This window comes from Oncorhynchus clarkii, chromosome 15 (assembly GCF_045791955.1).
Source record: "Oncorhynchus clarkii lewisi isolate Uvic-CL-2024 chromosome 15, UVic_Ocla_1.0, whole genome shotgun sequence".
Taxonomy (NCBI): domain Eukaryota; kingdom Metazoa; phylum Chordata; class Actinopteri; order Salmoniformes; family Salmonidae; genus Oncorhynchus; species Oncorhynchus clarkii.
Genome location: NC_092161.1, coordinates 1,378,439 through 1,394,625, shown reverse-complemented (window position 1 = coordinate 1,394,625; position 16,187 = coordinate 1,378,439). Strand labels below are relative to the sequence as shown.

The 16,187-nt window shown below is 43.7% G+C and overlaps 1 protein-coding gene across 3 annotated transcripts in view; it reads left to right on the top strand.

Annotated features, from left to right (window-relative positions):
• The window catches only part of LOC139366863 (1-phosphatidylinositol 4,5-bisphosphate phosphodiesterase delta-1-like), a 77,785-nt gene that overhangs the window by 11,348 nt on the left and 50,250 nt on the right, over nt 1–16,187 (top strand). For 2 of the 3 annotated variants that reach the window (XM_071104557.1, XM_071104558.1), the window contains one exon: nt 10,631–10,859. In XM_071104557.1, the coding sequence (XP_070960658.1) occupies nt 10,631–10,859 (229 nt within the window). The remainder of the gene's footprint in view (nt 1–10,630; nt 10,860–16,187) is intronic. The other variant, XM_071104559.1, reaches the window with a different exon arrangement.

Here is a 16,187-nt window from a genome sequence, read left to right as displayed (position 1 = left end):
TCATCCCGCATCTCTCTGGAAATCACCAGGAAAAGATCCCTTTCCACATAATCGACTGTCCTTACTCTCCCCTAGTTCTTGGCCATCCATGGTTAAAGCTACACAACCCACAGATTGACTGGACCACCAGAAAGATAACCACATGTAGTTTGTTATGTCACTCTAATTGTTTGCATTCTGCCCTTCCACAGACTAGTCTGTGCCCCAGTTCATTCCAGAACCTCCAGACCTGTCATCAGTTCCACCCGAGTATCACAATCTAGTTCCTGTGTTCAGCAAGCATCACGACCTGTCGCTGCCGCCTCATCGGCCGTATGACTGAGCCCTTGACCTCCAGCCAGGCGCTCCACTCGCCAGTAGTCGGTTGTTTAACCTCTCTCGTCCCGAGCAAGAGGCTTTGGAGAGGTATATCCAGGATTCTCTGGCTGCAGGACGCCATCTTCCTCCCCGGTTTGTGCTGGGTTTTTCTTTGTGAAGAAGGATGGGTCACTGAGGCCGTGCATAGACTTCCGTGGGCTGAATAACATCACTGTTAAGAACAAGTACCCCTTGCCACTCATGAGCTCTGCTTTTGCCCCCCTCCATGGTGCCACGGTGTTTACCAAACTGGACCTCCGGAATGCCTACCACCTTGTCCGCATAAGAGAGGGGGACGAGTGTAAGACTGCGTTCAACACACCACTTGGTCACTTTGAATATTTGGTCATGCCTTTTGATCTTACTAACGCCCCTGCTGTGATTGGACTCTTCGTTTTAATCTATTTAAATTACATCGTGATTTTTCCCAAGGACCCTGAGGCTCACCAGCAACACGTTCGCCAAGTTCTTCAACGGCTGTTGGAGAATAAGCTTTTTGTTAAAGCTGAAAAATGTGAGTTCCATGCTGCCTCAGTGTCTTTCCTGGGTTATAGTACGTTTCCTGGGGTTTGCACATTTTTAGACGTTTCATCCGCAATTACAGCCATCTGGTAGCACCTCTCACCACTCCGTTCCACTGGCAGAGGCAGCATTCCTGGAACTCAAGCGTTGCTTCACCTCCGGTCCTTAGCCTGCCCCAGGACTCCAGTTCATCATGGAGGTGGACGCCTCTGACACTGGGGGTAGGTGCTGTTCTGTCTCAACGTTCCCCCTCTGATCAGAAGGTCCACCAATGTGCATTCTTTGCCCGCAAGCTCTCAGCTGCAGAGAGGGAACTCCTGGCCGTTAAGCTGGCTCTGGAGGAATGGCATCACTGGCTGGGGGCTCTGTAAGCCCCTTCATCGTGTGGACTGGCCATATAAACCTGTCCCACATCCAGACTGCCAAATGCCTGAACTCCTGGCAAGCCAGGTGGGCCTTGTCCTTCAGTAGATTAAATTTCCTACTCACTTATCACCCCGGTTCGAAGAATACCAAGCCTGATGCCCTCTCTCGCCAGTTCACAACCAACAACACAGGTACCGAGCCAAAAGCCATTGTGCCATCCACCGGCATCGTTGCTGCCGCCACCTGGGAGATCGAGTCCCGTATCCACCAAGCTCAGCAGAACCTGCCTGACCTGGGTAACGGTCCTTCTGAGCTCTACCACCTACTCCGTCTGTCTGAGCTCTACCTCCTATTCTGTATTTCTGAGTTCTACCACCTACTCCGTCTGTCCGAGTTCTACCACCTGCTCCGTCTGTCCGAGTTCTACCACCTGCTCCGTCTGTCTGAGTTCTACCACCTACAGTCTATTGTGTCTCGCAGCCCTGCATCTCACTACTGGTCAACCTGGGTTTTGGGAGGCAGTGGAATGTAAACTAAAACATCTCACAGATAGTCAAGAGAGAAATAACAAGAAGTGAATTCTGACCCACACATCGCTTCCTTTTGAACTGTCCAGACTGGTGTGTGTCCATTCCATCCCTGGCTTTCTCTCAGACATCTCCTGGCACAGGACTGGCCATGTGTGTCAGATCCAGGACCCAGCCTCCTCCACTCCCCTTCCTCTCCTTTTTGTAGTTTCTTCCTGTGGTCTTTATTGAGACAGGTTTACCAACGAGCTCTCATGTGTTTAGTCGAAGGAGAAGAGAACGTGGGAGGGTGTAACGAGTGCACTGATAGTCGGGAAGCAAGTTCAGGGAGTGACTGTTTTAATAAATAAAATAAACAATGAACACGAAACACAAACAACACACCGACATGAAACAGAGTCAAGAACCAAGGGGAGTGACAGATATAGGGAAGATAATCAAGGAGCTGATGGAGTCCAGGTGAGTGTCATGAGGCGCTGGTGACAGGTATGCGGGATAATCAGCAGCCTGATGAACTAGAGGCCGGAGAGGGAGAGTACGTGACAGAGGGTGATACTTTGTGTTTAGTAAAGACTTTCTCCCCAGGGAATAAACTCTGTTCTGTAACGTCAACACTTTGTCCCCAGGGAATAATGTAAAAGAGATAACCTGTTTTACCTGGTAATGTATACTGTACATATTTGACACTACAGCAGACTAAAGCCATATCTATCCACACTAAAACATCACCACTCCCTCTGTCTCATAGGGCAGTGTTTTGTTTACAATGCCTTTCCTGTGTTTACTGTCCACACCCTAACTGTGTGTGGGGGAGGGAGGGAGGGAGGGAGGGAGAGAGAGAGGGGGAGAGAAAGAGAGAGAGAGAGAGAGAGAGGTGTAGTAAGTCTTGAGTAACAGCCCAGGTCATATGAGGTAGAGTCATATGAGGTAGAGTCATATGAGGTAGAGTCATATGAGGTAGAGTCTGTGCGAGGTAGAGTCTGTGCGAGGTAGAGTTTGTGCATTTCTCAGGCTACTGTGATCCCATGTAGCTCAATTGGTAGAGCATTGCGCTTGCAGAGTCAGGATTGTGGGTTTGATTCCCACGGAGGACCAGTATTAACAAGTAGGAGTATGTCTATGTATGTCTACTAGAACTGTATGTCGGTTACTGTTAACTCAGGTCTCCAGTCACTGAGAGGGGACCAGACCTAGTACTGTACTGTAGGTTACTGAGAGGAGACCAGACCTAGTACTGTACTGTAGGTTACTGTTAACTCAGGTCTCCAGTCAATGAGAGGAGATCAGACCTAGTACTGTACTGTAGGTCACTGACAGGAGACCAGACCTAGTACTGTACTGTAGGTTACTGAGAGGGGACCAGACCTAGTACTGTACTGTAGGTCACTGAGAGGAGACCAGACCTAGTACTGTACTGTAGGTTACTGGGAGGAGACCAGACCTAGTACTGTACTGTAGGTTACTGTTAACTCAGGTCTCCAGTCAATGAGAGGGGACCAGACCTAGTACTGTACTGTAGGTCACTGAGAGGAGACCAGACCTAGTACTGTACTGTAGGTTACTGTTAACTCAGGTCTCCAGTCAATGAGAGGGGACCAGACCTAGTACTGTACTGTAGGTCACTGAGAGGAGACCAGACCTAGTACTGTACTGTAGGTTATTGAGAGGGGACCAGACCTAGTACTGTACTGTATGTCACTGAGAGGGGACCAGACCTAGTACTGTACTATAGGTTACAGAACAGAGGAAGCTGTTATGCAACAAGCTTTCACAGGCTCACTGCAGAGTTAGACTTTTATCCACATTTCCCCAAATGTCAAAAGTGTTTTTGACATCTTGGGTTGCAGCTCTGTATCGTTTCATTCCAAGTTAACGGTTCAGTTAAGGTACTCGGGAGGTAATGGTTAATGTTTGGGATAGGGTTACAAATGGCTAAGGTTTGGCATTGGGTTATGAATGGTTAAGGTGAGGGTTAAGGTTTGGTACTGGGTTATGAATGGTTAAGGTGGGTTAAGGTTTGGTACTGGGTTATGAATGGTTAAGGTGGGTTAAGGTTTGGGATTGGGTTATGAATGGTTAAGGTGGGTTAAGGTTTGGAATAGGGTTATGAATGGTTAAGGTGAGGGTTAAGGTTTGGTACTGGGTTATGAATGGTTAAGGTGGGTTAAGGTTTGGGATTGGGTTATGAATGGTTAAGGTTTGGGATTGGGTTATGAATGGTTAAGGTGAGGGATAGGGTTATGAATTGTTAAGGTGAGGGTTAAGGTTTGGGATCGGGTTAAAACCAAACCAGTGGCCACCTCTGGAACCAAACACACAACCTTCTGATCCAGAGTCATGGGATTACACCTTTCCACCATTCCCGTCCCTAGCAAAACCCAAGCCTTGTTGATAGTAATAGCACTCGCTGTTGCCCCTAGTGGACGGATTTGAAGGCATTTCCCGAAGTCCTCAGGACATGGACATCCAATTTCAAAGTCAATCTTGGTTTATTGTCCTTAAACTGGCTTATGGTCTTTATACTGGTTTATGGTCTTTATACTGGTTTATGGTCCTTATACTGGTTTATGGTCTTTATACTGGTTTATGGTCCTTATACTGGTGTATGGTCCTTACACTGGTTTATGGTCCTTACACTGGTTTATGGTCTTTACATTGGTTTATGGTCCTTACACTGGTTTATGGTCTTTATACTGGTTTATGGTCCTTATACTGGTTTATGGTCTTTATACTGGTTTATGGTCCTTACACTGGTTTATGGTCCTTATACTGGTTTATGGTCTTTACACTGGTTTATGGTCTTTACACTGGTTTATGGTCCTTACACTGGTTTATGGTCTTTACACTGGTTTATGGTCCTTACACTGGTTTATGGTCCTTAGACTGGTTTATGGTCCTTACACTGGTTTATGGTCCTTACTCCTCTATTATGACATCTCTCTTCAAGGAGCTTTCTGCTATAATATGATTCATCTTAACTTCTCCTTGAACGAGGCTCTGCAAACACAATGCTTCGTGATGATGAGTCTTGAAAGACCGTCATTGGTGGTAAAGGAAGTTTTCATTTGATGCTCGCACATCTGTCTTTCATGTTTTTACTTAATCAGACTGCTATAATCCTGCTTGGAAATTTTACAAAAAAATAACTCTAATTCCTATTGGCAGCATGTTGCTGCTTGTAATCGTCATATCATTGTAATTATCATAGTTTTAGAAGTATTAATCGCACAGAGATCTACTTCTATCCATCAATCATCCACCAGACTGAGCCTAGCTAAAAGGCTAAAGAAAAACTCTAAGGGGAAGTTTACATAGTAAACATATTGGTTTGGGTTCCAGTCCCGTCCTCCATTTATCTGCACCACAGAGTGTTGGATGTTGTCGTTCCACAGAAAGACTTGAGAAATAACAAGGGAGTGAATGTGGTCAGGACCACACAATGTCCTCATTCTCTCCCTGAACTTCATCTGGTATTTAAGGAATGTGTGCGTGACGACTTGGCCACTGTTCTGTTTCTCAAAAATGGAAATAAGCAACAACTGCTGGTCCAAATACAAAGTACCGTATAATCTCCGGCCTACAATATTCTGTTTTCTGTGTGTGCGGTTATTCAGACCCTTTGATTTGGGACTCAACATGGAGCTCAGGTGCATCCTGTTTCCAGTGATCATACTTGATATGTTTCTACAACTTGATTGTGGTCCACTTGTGATAAATTCAATTGATTGGACATGATTTGGTTATAATTTCTATATAAAAGATACCACAGCTGACAGTGCATGTCAGAGCAAAAAACCAAGCCATGAGCTTGAAGGACATTTCTGTAGAGCTCCGAGACAGGATTGTGTCGAGGCACAGATCTGGGGAAGGGTACCAAAAAATGTCTGCAGCATTGAAGGTCCCCAAGAACACAGTGGCCTCCATCATTCTTAAATGGAAGAAGTTTGCAACCACCAAGACTCTTCCTAGAGCTGGCCGCCCGGCCAAACTGAGCAATCGGGGGAGAAGGGCTTTGGTCTGGGAGGTGACCAAGAACCCGATGGTCACTCTGACAGTTTTCTATGGGGATGTTTTTCAGCCGCAGGTACTGGGAGACTAGTCAGGATTAAAAGATGAACAGAGCAAAGTACAGAGAGGTCCTTGATGCTCCAGAGCGCTCATGACCTCAGACTGAGACGAAGGTTCACCTCCAACAGGACAACGACCCTAAGCACACAGCCAAGACAATGCAGATGTGGCTTCGGGACAAGACTCTGAATGTCTTTGAGTGGCCCAGCCAGAGCCCAGACTTGAACCCAATCCAACATCTCTGGAGAGACCTGAAAATAGCTGTGGCGACACTCCCCAACTCTCCAAATACAGGTGTGCCAAGCTTGTAGCGTCCTACCCAAGAAGAATCGAGACTGTAATCGCTGTTTCAACAAAGTACTGAGTAAAGGGTCTGACTAATTATGTAAATGTGATATAAGTATTTATTTTGCTTTGTCATTATGGGGTATTGTGATGTCATTATGGGGTATTGTGATGTCATTATGGGGTATTGTGATGTCATTATGGGGTATTGTGATGTCATTATGGGGTATTGTGATGTCATTATGGGGTATTGTGATGTCATTATGGGGTATTGTGATGTCATTATGGGGTATTGTGATGTCATTATGGGGTATTGTACGTAGAGTGATGAGGAATAAAAATCAATTGAATCCATTGAATACTTACTGAATACTTTTCGAATGCACTATATATATATATACATATATATGATACAAAGAGTCCTTCTTTGCTGATGTGAAGAAGAAACTGAATGAAAGAGTCCATGTCAACATGAAGCTGAGTGACTCACTAAATCAAGGCTTTGGATCTAAATGAATAACTACCAACATTCTTTCTGATAGTCTTGAATAAAGAAATGTTCTGGTTGTCCTGACCTGGACACCATATACAGTATTATAATAACACATTATTCTTTCTGATAGTCTTTAATAAAGAAATGTTTTGACCAAGTTAATCTGCTCATGTTGTGTGTGTTCCATTATTTGTGACATTGTGGTTAAAATAAAGAATGTAAATGAAATAAATCCTTTTCATAATGAATAATAACCTTTTCAGTTTTCCTTATTTTATTTTTTTGAACAAATTGATGTGATATTTTTAAACAATACAAAACATGACAACAAATGACAACAACATCACCCTAACCAGACTCACCTCACACCCCCATCTCCATCAACAACATCACCCTGCCCAGACTCACCTCACACCCCCATCTCCATCAACAACATCACCCTGCCTAGACTCACCTCACACCCCCATCTCTATCAACAACATCACCCTGCCCAGACCCACCTCACACCCCCATCTCCATCAACAACATCACCCTGCCCAGACCCACCTGCTCACACCCCCATCTCCATCAACAACATCACCCTGCCCAGACCCACCTCACACCCCCATCTCCAATCTCCATCAACAACATCACCCTGCCCAGACTCACCTCACACCCCCATCTCCATCAACAACATCACCCTGCCCAGACTCACCTCACACCCCCATCTCCATCAACAACATCACCCTGCCCAGACTCACCTCACACCCCCATCTCCATCAACAACATCACCCTGCCCAGACCCACCTCACACCCCCATCTCCAATCTCCATCAACAACATCACCCTGCCCAGACTCACCTCACACCCCCATCTCCATCAACAACATCACCCTGCCCAGACTCACCTCACACCCCCATCTCCATCAACAACATCACCCTGCCTAGACTCACCTCACACCCCCATCTCTATCAACAACATCACCCTGCCCAGACCCACCTCACACCCCCATCTCCATCAACAACATCACCCTGCCCAGACCCACCTGCTCACACCCCCATCTCCATCAACAACATCACCCTGCCCAGACCCACCTCACACCCCCATCTCCAATCTCCATCAACAACATCACCCTGCCCAGACTCACCTCACACCCCCATCTCCATCAACAACATCACCCTGCCCAGACTCACCTCACACCCCCATCTCCATCAACAACATCACCCTGCCCAGACTCACCTCACACCCCCATCTCCATCAACAACATCACCCTGCCCAGACCCACCTCACACCCCCATCTCCAATCTCCATCAACAACATCACCCTGCCCAGACTCACCTCACACCCCCATCTCCATCAACAACATCACCCTGCCCAGACTCACCTCACACCCCCATCTCCATCAACAACATCACCCTGCCCAGACTCACCTCACACCCCCATCTCCATCAACAACATCACCCTGCCCAGACTCACCTCACACCCCCATCTCCATCAACAACATCACCCTGCCCAGACCCACCTGCTCACACCCCCATCTCCATCAACAACATCACCCTGCCCAGACCCACCTCACACCCCCATCTTCATCAACTACATCACCCTGCCCAAACCCACCTGCTCACACCCCCATCTCCATCAACAACATCACCCTGCCCAGACCCACCTGCTCACACCCCCATCTTCATCAACTACATCACTCTGTCCAGACCCACCTGCTCACACCCCCATCTTCATCAACTACATCACTCTTTCCAGACCCACCTCACACCCCCATCAACTACATCACTCTGTCCAGACCCACCTGTTACACCCCCATCTTCATCAACTACATCACTCTGTCCAGACCCACCTGCTCAACACCTCAACAGCCATAACACATATGTTTTTTCAACAACAGGTTATGGTCATTAATATCAAAGGCTGCACTGAAATCTAACAGTACAGTTCCCACAATCTTGTTATTATTATTTTAATTCAACCAATCATCAGTAATTTGTGTCAGTGCAGTACATGTTGAGTGCCCTTCTCTAAAAGCACGCTGAACATCTGTTGTTAATTTGTTTACAGAGAAATAACATTGTATTTGGTAAAAACACACATTTTTTCCAACCGCTTGCTAAGGGCTGGCAGCAAGCTGATTGGTCGGCTGTTAGAACCAGTAAAGGCTGCTTTACCACTCATAGGTAGAGGAATGACTTTGGCTTCCCTCCAGACCTGAGGACAAAAACTTTCCTCTAGACTCAGATTAAAATCATGACAGATAGGAGTGGCTATAGAGTCAGCTACCATCCTCAGTAGGAGTGGCTATAGAGTCAGCTACCATCCTCAGTAGGAGTGGCTATAGAGTCAGCTACCATCCTCAGTAGGAGTGGCTATAGAGTCAGCTACCATCCTCAGTAGGAGTGGCTATAGAGTCAGCTACCATCCTCAGTAGCTTTCCATCTAAGTTGTCAATGCCAGGAGGTTTGTCATTATTGATCGATGATAATCATTTTTCCACCTCTCCCTCACTAACTTTACAAAATTCAATGGTTTTCTTTCATTGTTAGTTATTTTATGCATGAATATGATGGCTCACTGTTTGTTGTTGGCATTTCCTGCCTAAGTTTGCCCACTTTGCCACTGAAGTAATCATTAAAATAACTGGCAACATCAAATGGTTTTGTGATGAATAAGCCGTCTGATTTGGATGAAAGATGGAGTTGAATGTCTTTGTGCCCATCATTTCATTTACAGTATTCCAACGTTGTTTCCATCATTCTTTATATCATTATATCATAATACAGTTTCTTCTTCTTTGTGTTAAATTGTTGAGTTCAGGCACAAAATGTCTCAATTTACCGTAAGTCAGCCAGTCAGATGTGCAGCCAGACTTCTCAGTCACTCCTTTTGCTCCATCTCTTTCAACCATACAGTTTTTAAATTCCTCATCAATCCATGGAGCCTCAACAGTTCTAACAGTCAGTTTCTTAAGAGCTGCATGTTTCTAAATAATTGGAAGAAGCAATTTTATAAATTCATCAAGTGCAGCATCTGGATGCTCCTCATTAATCACATCAGACCAACAATTTTATTTTACATCGTCCACATAAGAGTCACAGCTAAATATTTTGTATGATCTCTGGCCCGGATTTTGGAACTTTGTCTTTCCTGGATAAAGCCACTATATTGTGATCAGTGCATCCAATGGGTACGGATACAGCTTCAGAACAAAGTTCTACAGTATTAGTAAAAATGTGATCAATACATGTGGATGATCTTGTTCCTGTAGTGTTTGTAAACACCTGGTAGGTTGATTAATAACCTGAACCAGATTACAGGCACTGGTTACAGTGAGAAGCTTCCTCTTGAGCAGACAGCTTGATGAAAACCAGTCAATATTCATGTCCCCAAGAAAGTAGACCTCTCTCTGTTTACATCACATACACTATCAAGCATTTCACACATATTATTTAGATACTGACTGACTGTGTAACTGACCAGTAGACACCAGGGACTAAGTCTGACTGACCAGTAGACACCAGGGACTAAGTCTGACTGACCAGTAGACACCAGGGACGAAGTCTGACTGACCAGTAGACACCAGGGACTAAGTCTGATTGACAGGCTCCTCCAGTCAGTTACACAGGTTGGGGTGTATAGGAACAGAAACTGGGAACGAAGTGTGTAGACAGTCAGATGGCTTTTGGGTGCTGTGAGTGGGTGAAAGGCACACTGAGACAGAGAGGTTTCCTGCATACCCTCCTCTATCACCCTGTCCTGTCCTATCAAACCCACCCTCTCCTGTATGTTTCTGTCTGGGGTAGATGTGATGAAGACATGATTGGGACAAGCCCTGGTGATGTCTCCATGATGACAGCCATGTCATCACACAGTTTCCAGTCTGGACCTTGAGGCTTTTTGGTTTTAACCAAGAAACGATCAAGAAACTATCAAATCTCAGCAGCCATGAAACCAAGAATGCGGTCAGACTTCAGGACCAGGATTTATAAACAATTCTAACCTCAATCTCCTTCTTGTCTCCCCTCCAGTCTCCATTGATGAGATAGAATCTGTGCGTAAGGGCCGTCAGTCGGAGGGTCTTCAGAAGCACACAGAGGCCCACGTTGAGGACCGCTGTTTCTCCATTATCTTTAAGGGCCGCAGGAGGAACCTGGACCTGATAGCTACCTCGGCAGAGGAGGCTAGGCAGTGGGTCAATGGTCTGGAGAAGATCATCTCTAATATGAAGAAACTCAACAGCCAGCAGACGAGCGAGCAGTATCCTCTTTTGTTAATCTGCTTGCTTTGCAGTTCACAACTAAAACATTGTTTAGTTACTTGGGGTTACAAATCAGAAAATAGTTGTCCAGCCTATTCAGTATTGTGGATTCCCATCTATAATGTGTATAGGTCAACAAGCTCCGAGCAACTGGTTGCTAGCAATTTATGTTATTCTTCAATAACTCCAAAGCAAATCAGGTGGAGAAAAATAGGTTTATTTGAGAAGGACAAATCAAAGGGGGTGACACTCTAGACCCAAACTGTTACAGACCAATATCTGTCCTGCCCTGCCTTTCTAAAGTCTTCAAAAGCCAAGTTAATAAACAGATCGCTGACCATTTCGGGTCGCACCGTCCCTTCTCCGCTGTGCAATCCGGTTTCGGAGCTGGTCCCGGGTGCACCTCGGCCACGCTCAAGATACTAAACGATATCATATCCGCCATCGATAAAAGACAATACTGTGCAGCCGTCTTCATCAACCTGGCCAAGGCTTTCAACTCTGTCAATCACCACATTCTTATCGGCAGTCTCAATAGCCTTGGTTTCTCAAATGACTGCCTCGACTGGTTCACCAACTACTTCGCAGACAGAGTTCAGTGTGACAAATCGGAGGGCCTGTTGTTCAGACCTCTGGCAGTCTCTATGTGGGTACCACAGGGTTCAATTCTCGAGCCGACTCTTTTCTCTGTACATATCTACGATGTCGCTCTTGCTGCAGGTGATTCCCTGATCCACCTCTACGCAGACGACACCATTCTGTATACATCTGGCCCTTCCTTGGACACTGTGTTAAAACGTCTTTGGGGTAGGTGGCGTCCCACCTGGCCAACATCCAGTGAAATTGCAGAGAGCAAAATTCAAAATACAAATTTCGTAATATTAAACATTCATGAAAATACAAGTGTACAGTGTATTTACAAGATACATCACAAATGGTAATTTTGTTTGATAAAGTCCTTCTTTATATCCCAAAAAAGTCAGTGTAGTTGGCGCGCTTGATTCAGTAATCCACCGGTTTCCCTCGTTCAAAATGCAGACAAAGGAATCCCAATAAACTTTGTCCAAACAAGTCAAACAACATTTCTAATCAATCCCCAGGTACCCTTATATGTAAATAAATGATTCAATTGAAGACGGAGAATAGTATGTTCATTACGTGGGACGCTAATTCAAACAACAGAAATCTCATAATTATAATTCCCCAAACATACAAGTATTATACAAGTATTATACACCATTTTAAATATAAACTTCTTGTTAATCCAGCCACAGTTGTCTGATTTGAAAAAGGCTTTACGGCAAAAGCACACCATGCGATTATGCTAGGTCAGCGCCTAGTCACAGAAAACCATACAGCCATTTTCCAACCAAGGAGACGTGTCACAAAAGTCAGAAATAGCGTTAAAAATAATCACTAACCTTTGATTATCTTCACCGGATGGCACTCCCAGGTCTCCATGTTAGACAACAAATGTGTGTTTTGTTCGATAAAGTTTATCTTTATGCCCAAAAACCTCATTTGTAGTTTACTTTGGGCACCTCAGTCATCCAAACTTCCGAATACTGCCCCCTACCCCGAAGAAGTTTTAACTAACCTCGAAATGAGCTTCAATGCCATACACCACTCCTTCCGTGGCCTCCAAACGCTAGTAAATCCAAATGCATGCTTTCAACCGTTCGCTGCCCGCACCCGCCTGCCCGACTAGCATCACTACCCTGGACGGTTCTGACCTAGAATATGTGGATAACTATGAATACCTAGGTGTCTGGCTAGACTGTAAACTCTCCTTCCAGACTCATATGTAACATCTCCAATCCAATCGGCTTTCTATTTCGCAACAAAGCCTCCTTCACTCACGCCGCCAAACTTGCCCTAGTTAAACTGACTATCCTACCAATCCTCGACTACGGCGATGTCATCTACAAAATAGCTTCCAATACTCTGCTCAGCGGGCTGGATGCGGTCTATCACAGTGGCATCCGTTTTGTTACCAAAGCCCCTTATACCACCCACCACCTGTATGCTCTAGACGGCTGGCTCTCGCTACATATTCGTCGCCAGACCCACTGGCTCCAGGTCATCTATAAGTCTATGCTAGGTGGAGCTCTGCCTTGTCTCAACTCACTGGTCACGATAACAACACCCACCCACGCGCTCCAGCGAGTATATCTCACTGGTCATCCCCAGGGCCGACACCTCCTTTGGTCGCCTTTCCTTCCAGTTCTCTGCTGCCAGTGACTGGAACAGATTGCAAAAATCGCTGAAGCTGGAGACTTACATTTCCCTCACTAACTTTAAACATCAGCTATCTGAGCAGCTAACTGACCACTGCAGCTGTACATAGCCCATCTGTAAATAGCCAACCCAATCTACCTACCTCATCCCCATATTGTTTTTATTTACTTTTCTGCTCTTTTGCACACCAGTATCTCTACTTGTACATCATCATCTGCTCATCTATCACTCCAGTGTTAATCTGCTAAATTGTAATTACTTCGCCACTATGGCCTATTTGTTGCCTTACCTCCTCACGCCATTTGCACACACTGTATATAGACTTTCTTTTTTCTATTGTGTTATTGACTGTACGCTTGTTTATTCCATGTGTAACTCTGTATTGTTGTTTGTGTCGCACTGCTTTGCTTTATCTTGGCCAGGTCGCAGTTGTAAATGAGAACTTCTTCTCAACTGGCCTACCTGGTTAAATAAAGGTGTTCTCAACTGGCCTACCTGGTTAAATAAAGGTGTTCTCAACTGGCCTACCTGGTTAAATAAAGGTGTTCTCAACTGGCCTACCTGGTTAAATAAAGGTGTTCTCAACTGGCCTACCTGGTTAAATAAAGGTGTTCTCAACTGGCCTACCTGGTTAAATAAAGGTGTTCTCAACTGGCCTACCTGGTTAAATAAAGGTGAAATAAATGTAATAAAAAAATAAAAAACTGTTATGCTGGGATGATCAGATGTTCAGTCCTCGGTCCTCAGCTTTTCCCCACCGAATAAAGGAACAGGATGCCATTTATAACCCCCCACCCTAACCTGGGATTGACCAATCAGAAGTCCTTGCAGTACAACTTGGCTAATGGCCAAATAACAAGTATCCTGCCCCAGACTCAATGTACAGACCAATGACAACGTGTCCCACGTCGCTCTGAGTTTAGGAGTGTCATTCCACAGATTCTGAACAGATGTTGAACTAAAACCCAACTCTTATTTACAATTCGCCATTGACCATTAGTACTCTATTGACCATTAGTACTCTATTGACCATTAGTACTCTATTGACCATTAGTACTCTATTGACCATTAGTACTCTATTGACCATTAGTACTCTATTGACCATTAGTACTCTATTGACCATTAGTACTCTATTGACCATTAGTACTCTATTGACCATTAGTACTCTATTGACCATTAGTACTCTATTGACCATTAGTACTCTAGTACTCTATTGACCATTAGTACTCTATTGACCATTAGTACTCCATTGACCATTAGTACTCTATTGACCATTAGTACTCTATTGACCATTAGTACTCTATTGACCATTAGTACTCTATTGACCATTAGTACTCTATTGACCATTAGTACTCTATTGACCATTAGTACTCTATTGACCATTAGTACTCTATTGACAATTAGTACTCTATTGACCATTAGTACTCTATTGACCATTAGTACTCTAGTACTCTATTGACCATTAGTACTCTATTGACCATTAGTACTCTAGTACTCTATTGACCATTAGTACTCTATTGACCATTAGTACTCTATTGACCATTAGTACTCTATTGACCATTAGTACTCTATTGACCATTAGTACTCTATTGACCATTAGTACTCTAGTACTCTATTGACCATTAGTACTCTATTGACCATTAGTACTCTATTGACCATTAGTACTCTATTGACCATTAGTACTCTATTGCCCATTAGTACTCTATTGACCATTAGTACTCTATTGACCATTGGTACTCTATTGACCATTAGTACTCTAGTACTCTATTGACCATTAGTACTCTATTGACCATTAGTACTCTATTGACCATTAGTACTCTATTGACCATTAGTACTCTATTGACCATTAGTACTCTATTGACCATTAGTACTCTATTGACCATTAGTACTCTAGTACTCTATTGACCATTAGTACTCTATTGACCATTAGTACTCTATTGACCATTAGTACTCTAGTACTCATTAGTACCATTAGTACTCTATTGACCATTAGTACTCTATTGACCATTAGTACTCTATTGACCATTAGTACTCTATTGACCATTAGTACTCTATTGACCATTAGTACTCTAGTACTCTATTGACCATTAGTACTCTATTGACCATTAGTACTCTATTGACCATTAGTACTCTATTGACCATTAGTACTCTATTGACCATTAGTACTCTATTGACCATTAGTACTCTATTGACCATTAGTACTCTATTGACCATTAGTACTCTATTGACCATTAGTACTCTAGTACTCTATTGACCATTAGTACTCTATTGACCATTAGTACTCTATTGACCATTAGTACTCTATTGACCATTAGTACTCTATTGACCATTAGTACTCTATTGACCATTAGTACTCTATTGACCATTAGTACTCTATTGACCATTAGTACTCTATTGACCATTAGTACTCTAGTACTCTATTGACCATTAGTACTCTATTGACCATTAGTACTCTATTGACCATTAGTACTCTATTGACCATTAGTACTCTAGTACTCTATTGACCATTAGTACTCTATTGACCATTAGTACTCTATTGACCATTAGTACTCTATTGACCATTAGTACTCTATTGACCATTAGTACTCTATTGACCATTAGTACTCTATTGACCATTAGTACTCTAGTACTCTATTGACCATTAGTACTCTATTGACCATTAGTACTCTATTGACCATTAGTACTCTATTGACCATTAGTACTCTATTGACCATTAGTACTCTATTGACCATTAGTACTCTATTGACCATTAGTACTCTAGTACTCTATTGACCATTAGTACTCTATTGACCATTAGTACTCTATTGACCATTAGTACTCTATTGACCATTAGTACTCTAGTACTCTATTGACCATTAGTACTCTATTGACCATTAGTACTCTATTGACCATTAGTACTCCATTGACCATTAGTACTCTATTGACCATTAGTACTCTAGTACTCTATTGACCATTAGTACTCTATTGACCATTAGTACTCTATTGACCATTAGTACTCTATTGACCATTAGTACTCTATTGACCATTAGTACTCTATTGACCATTAGTACTCTATTGACCATTAGTACTCTATTGACCATTAGTACTCT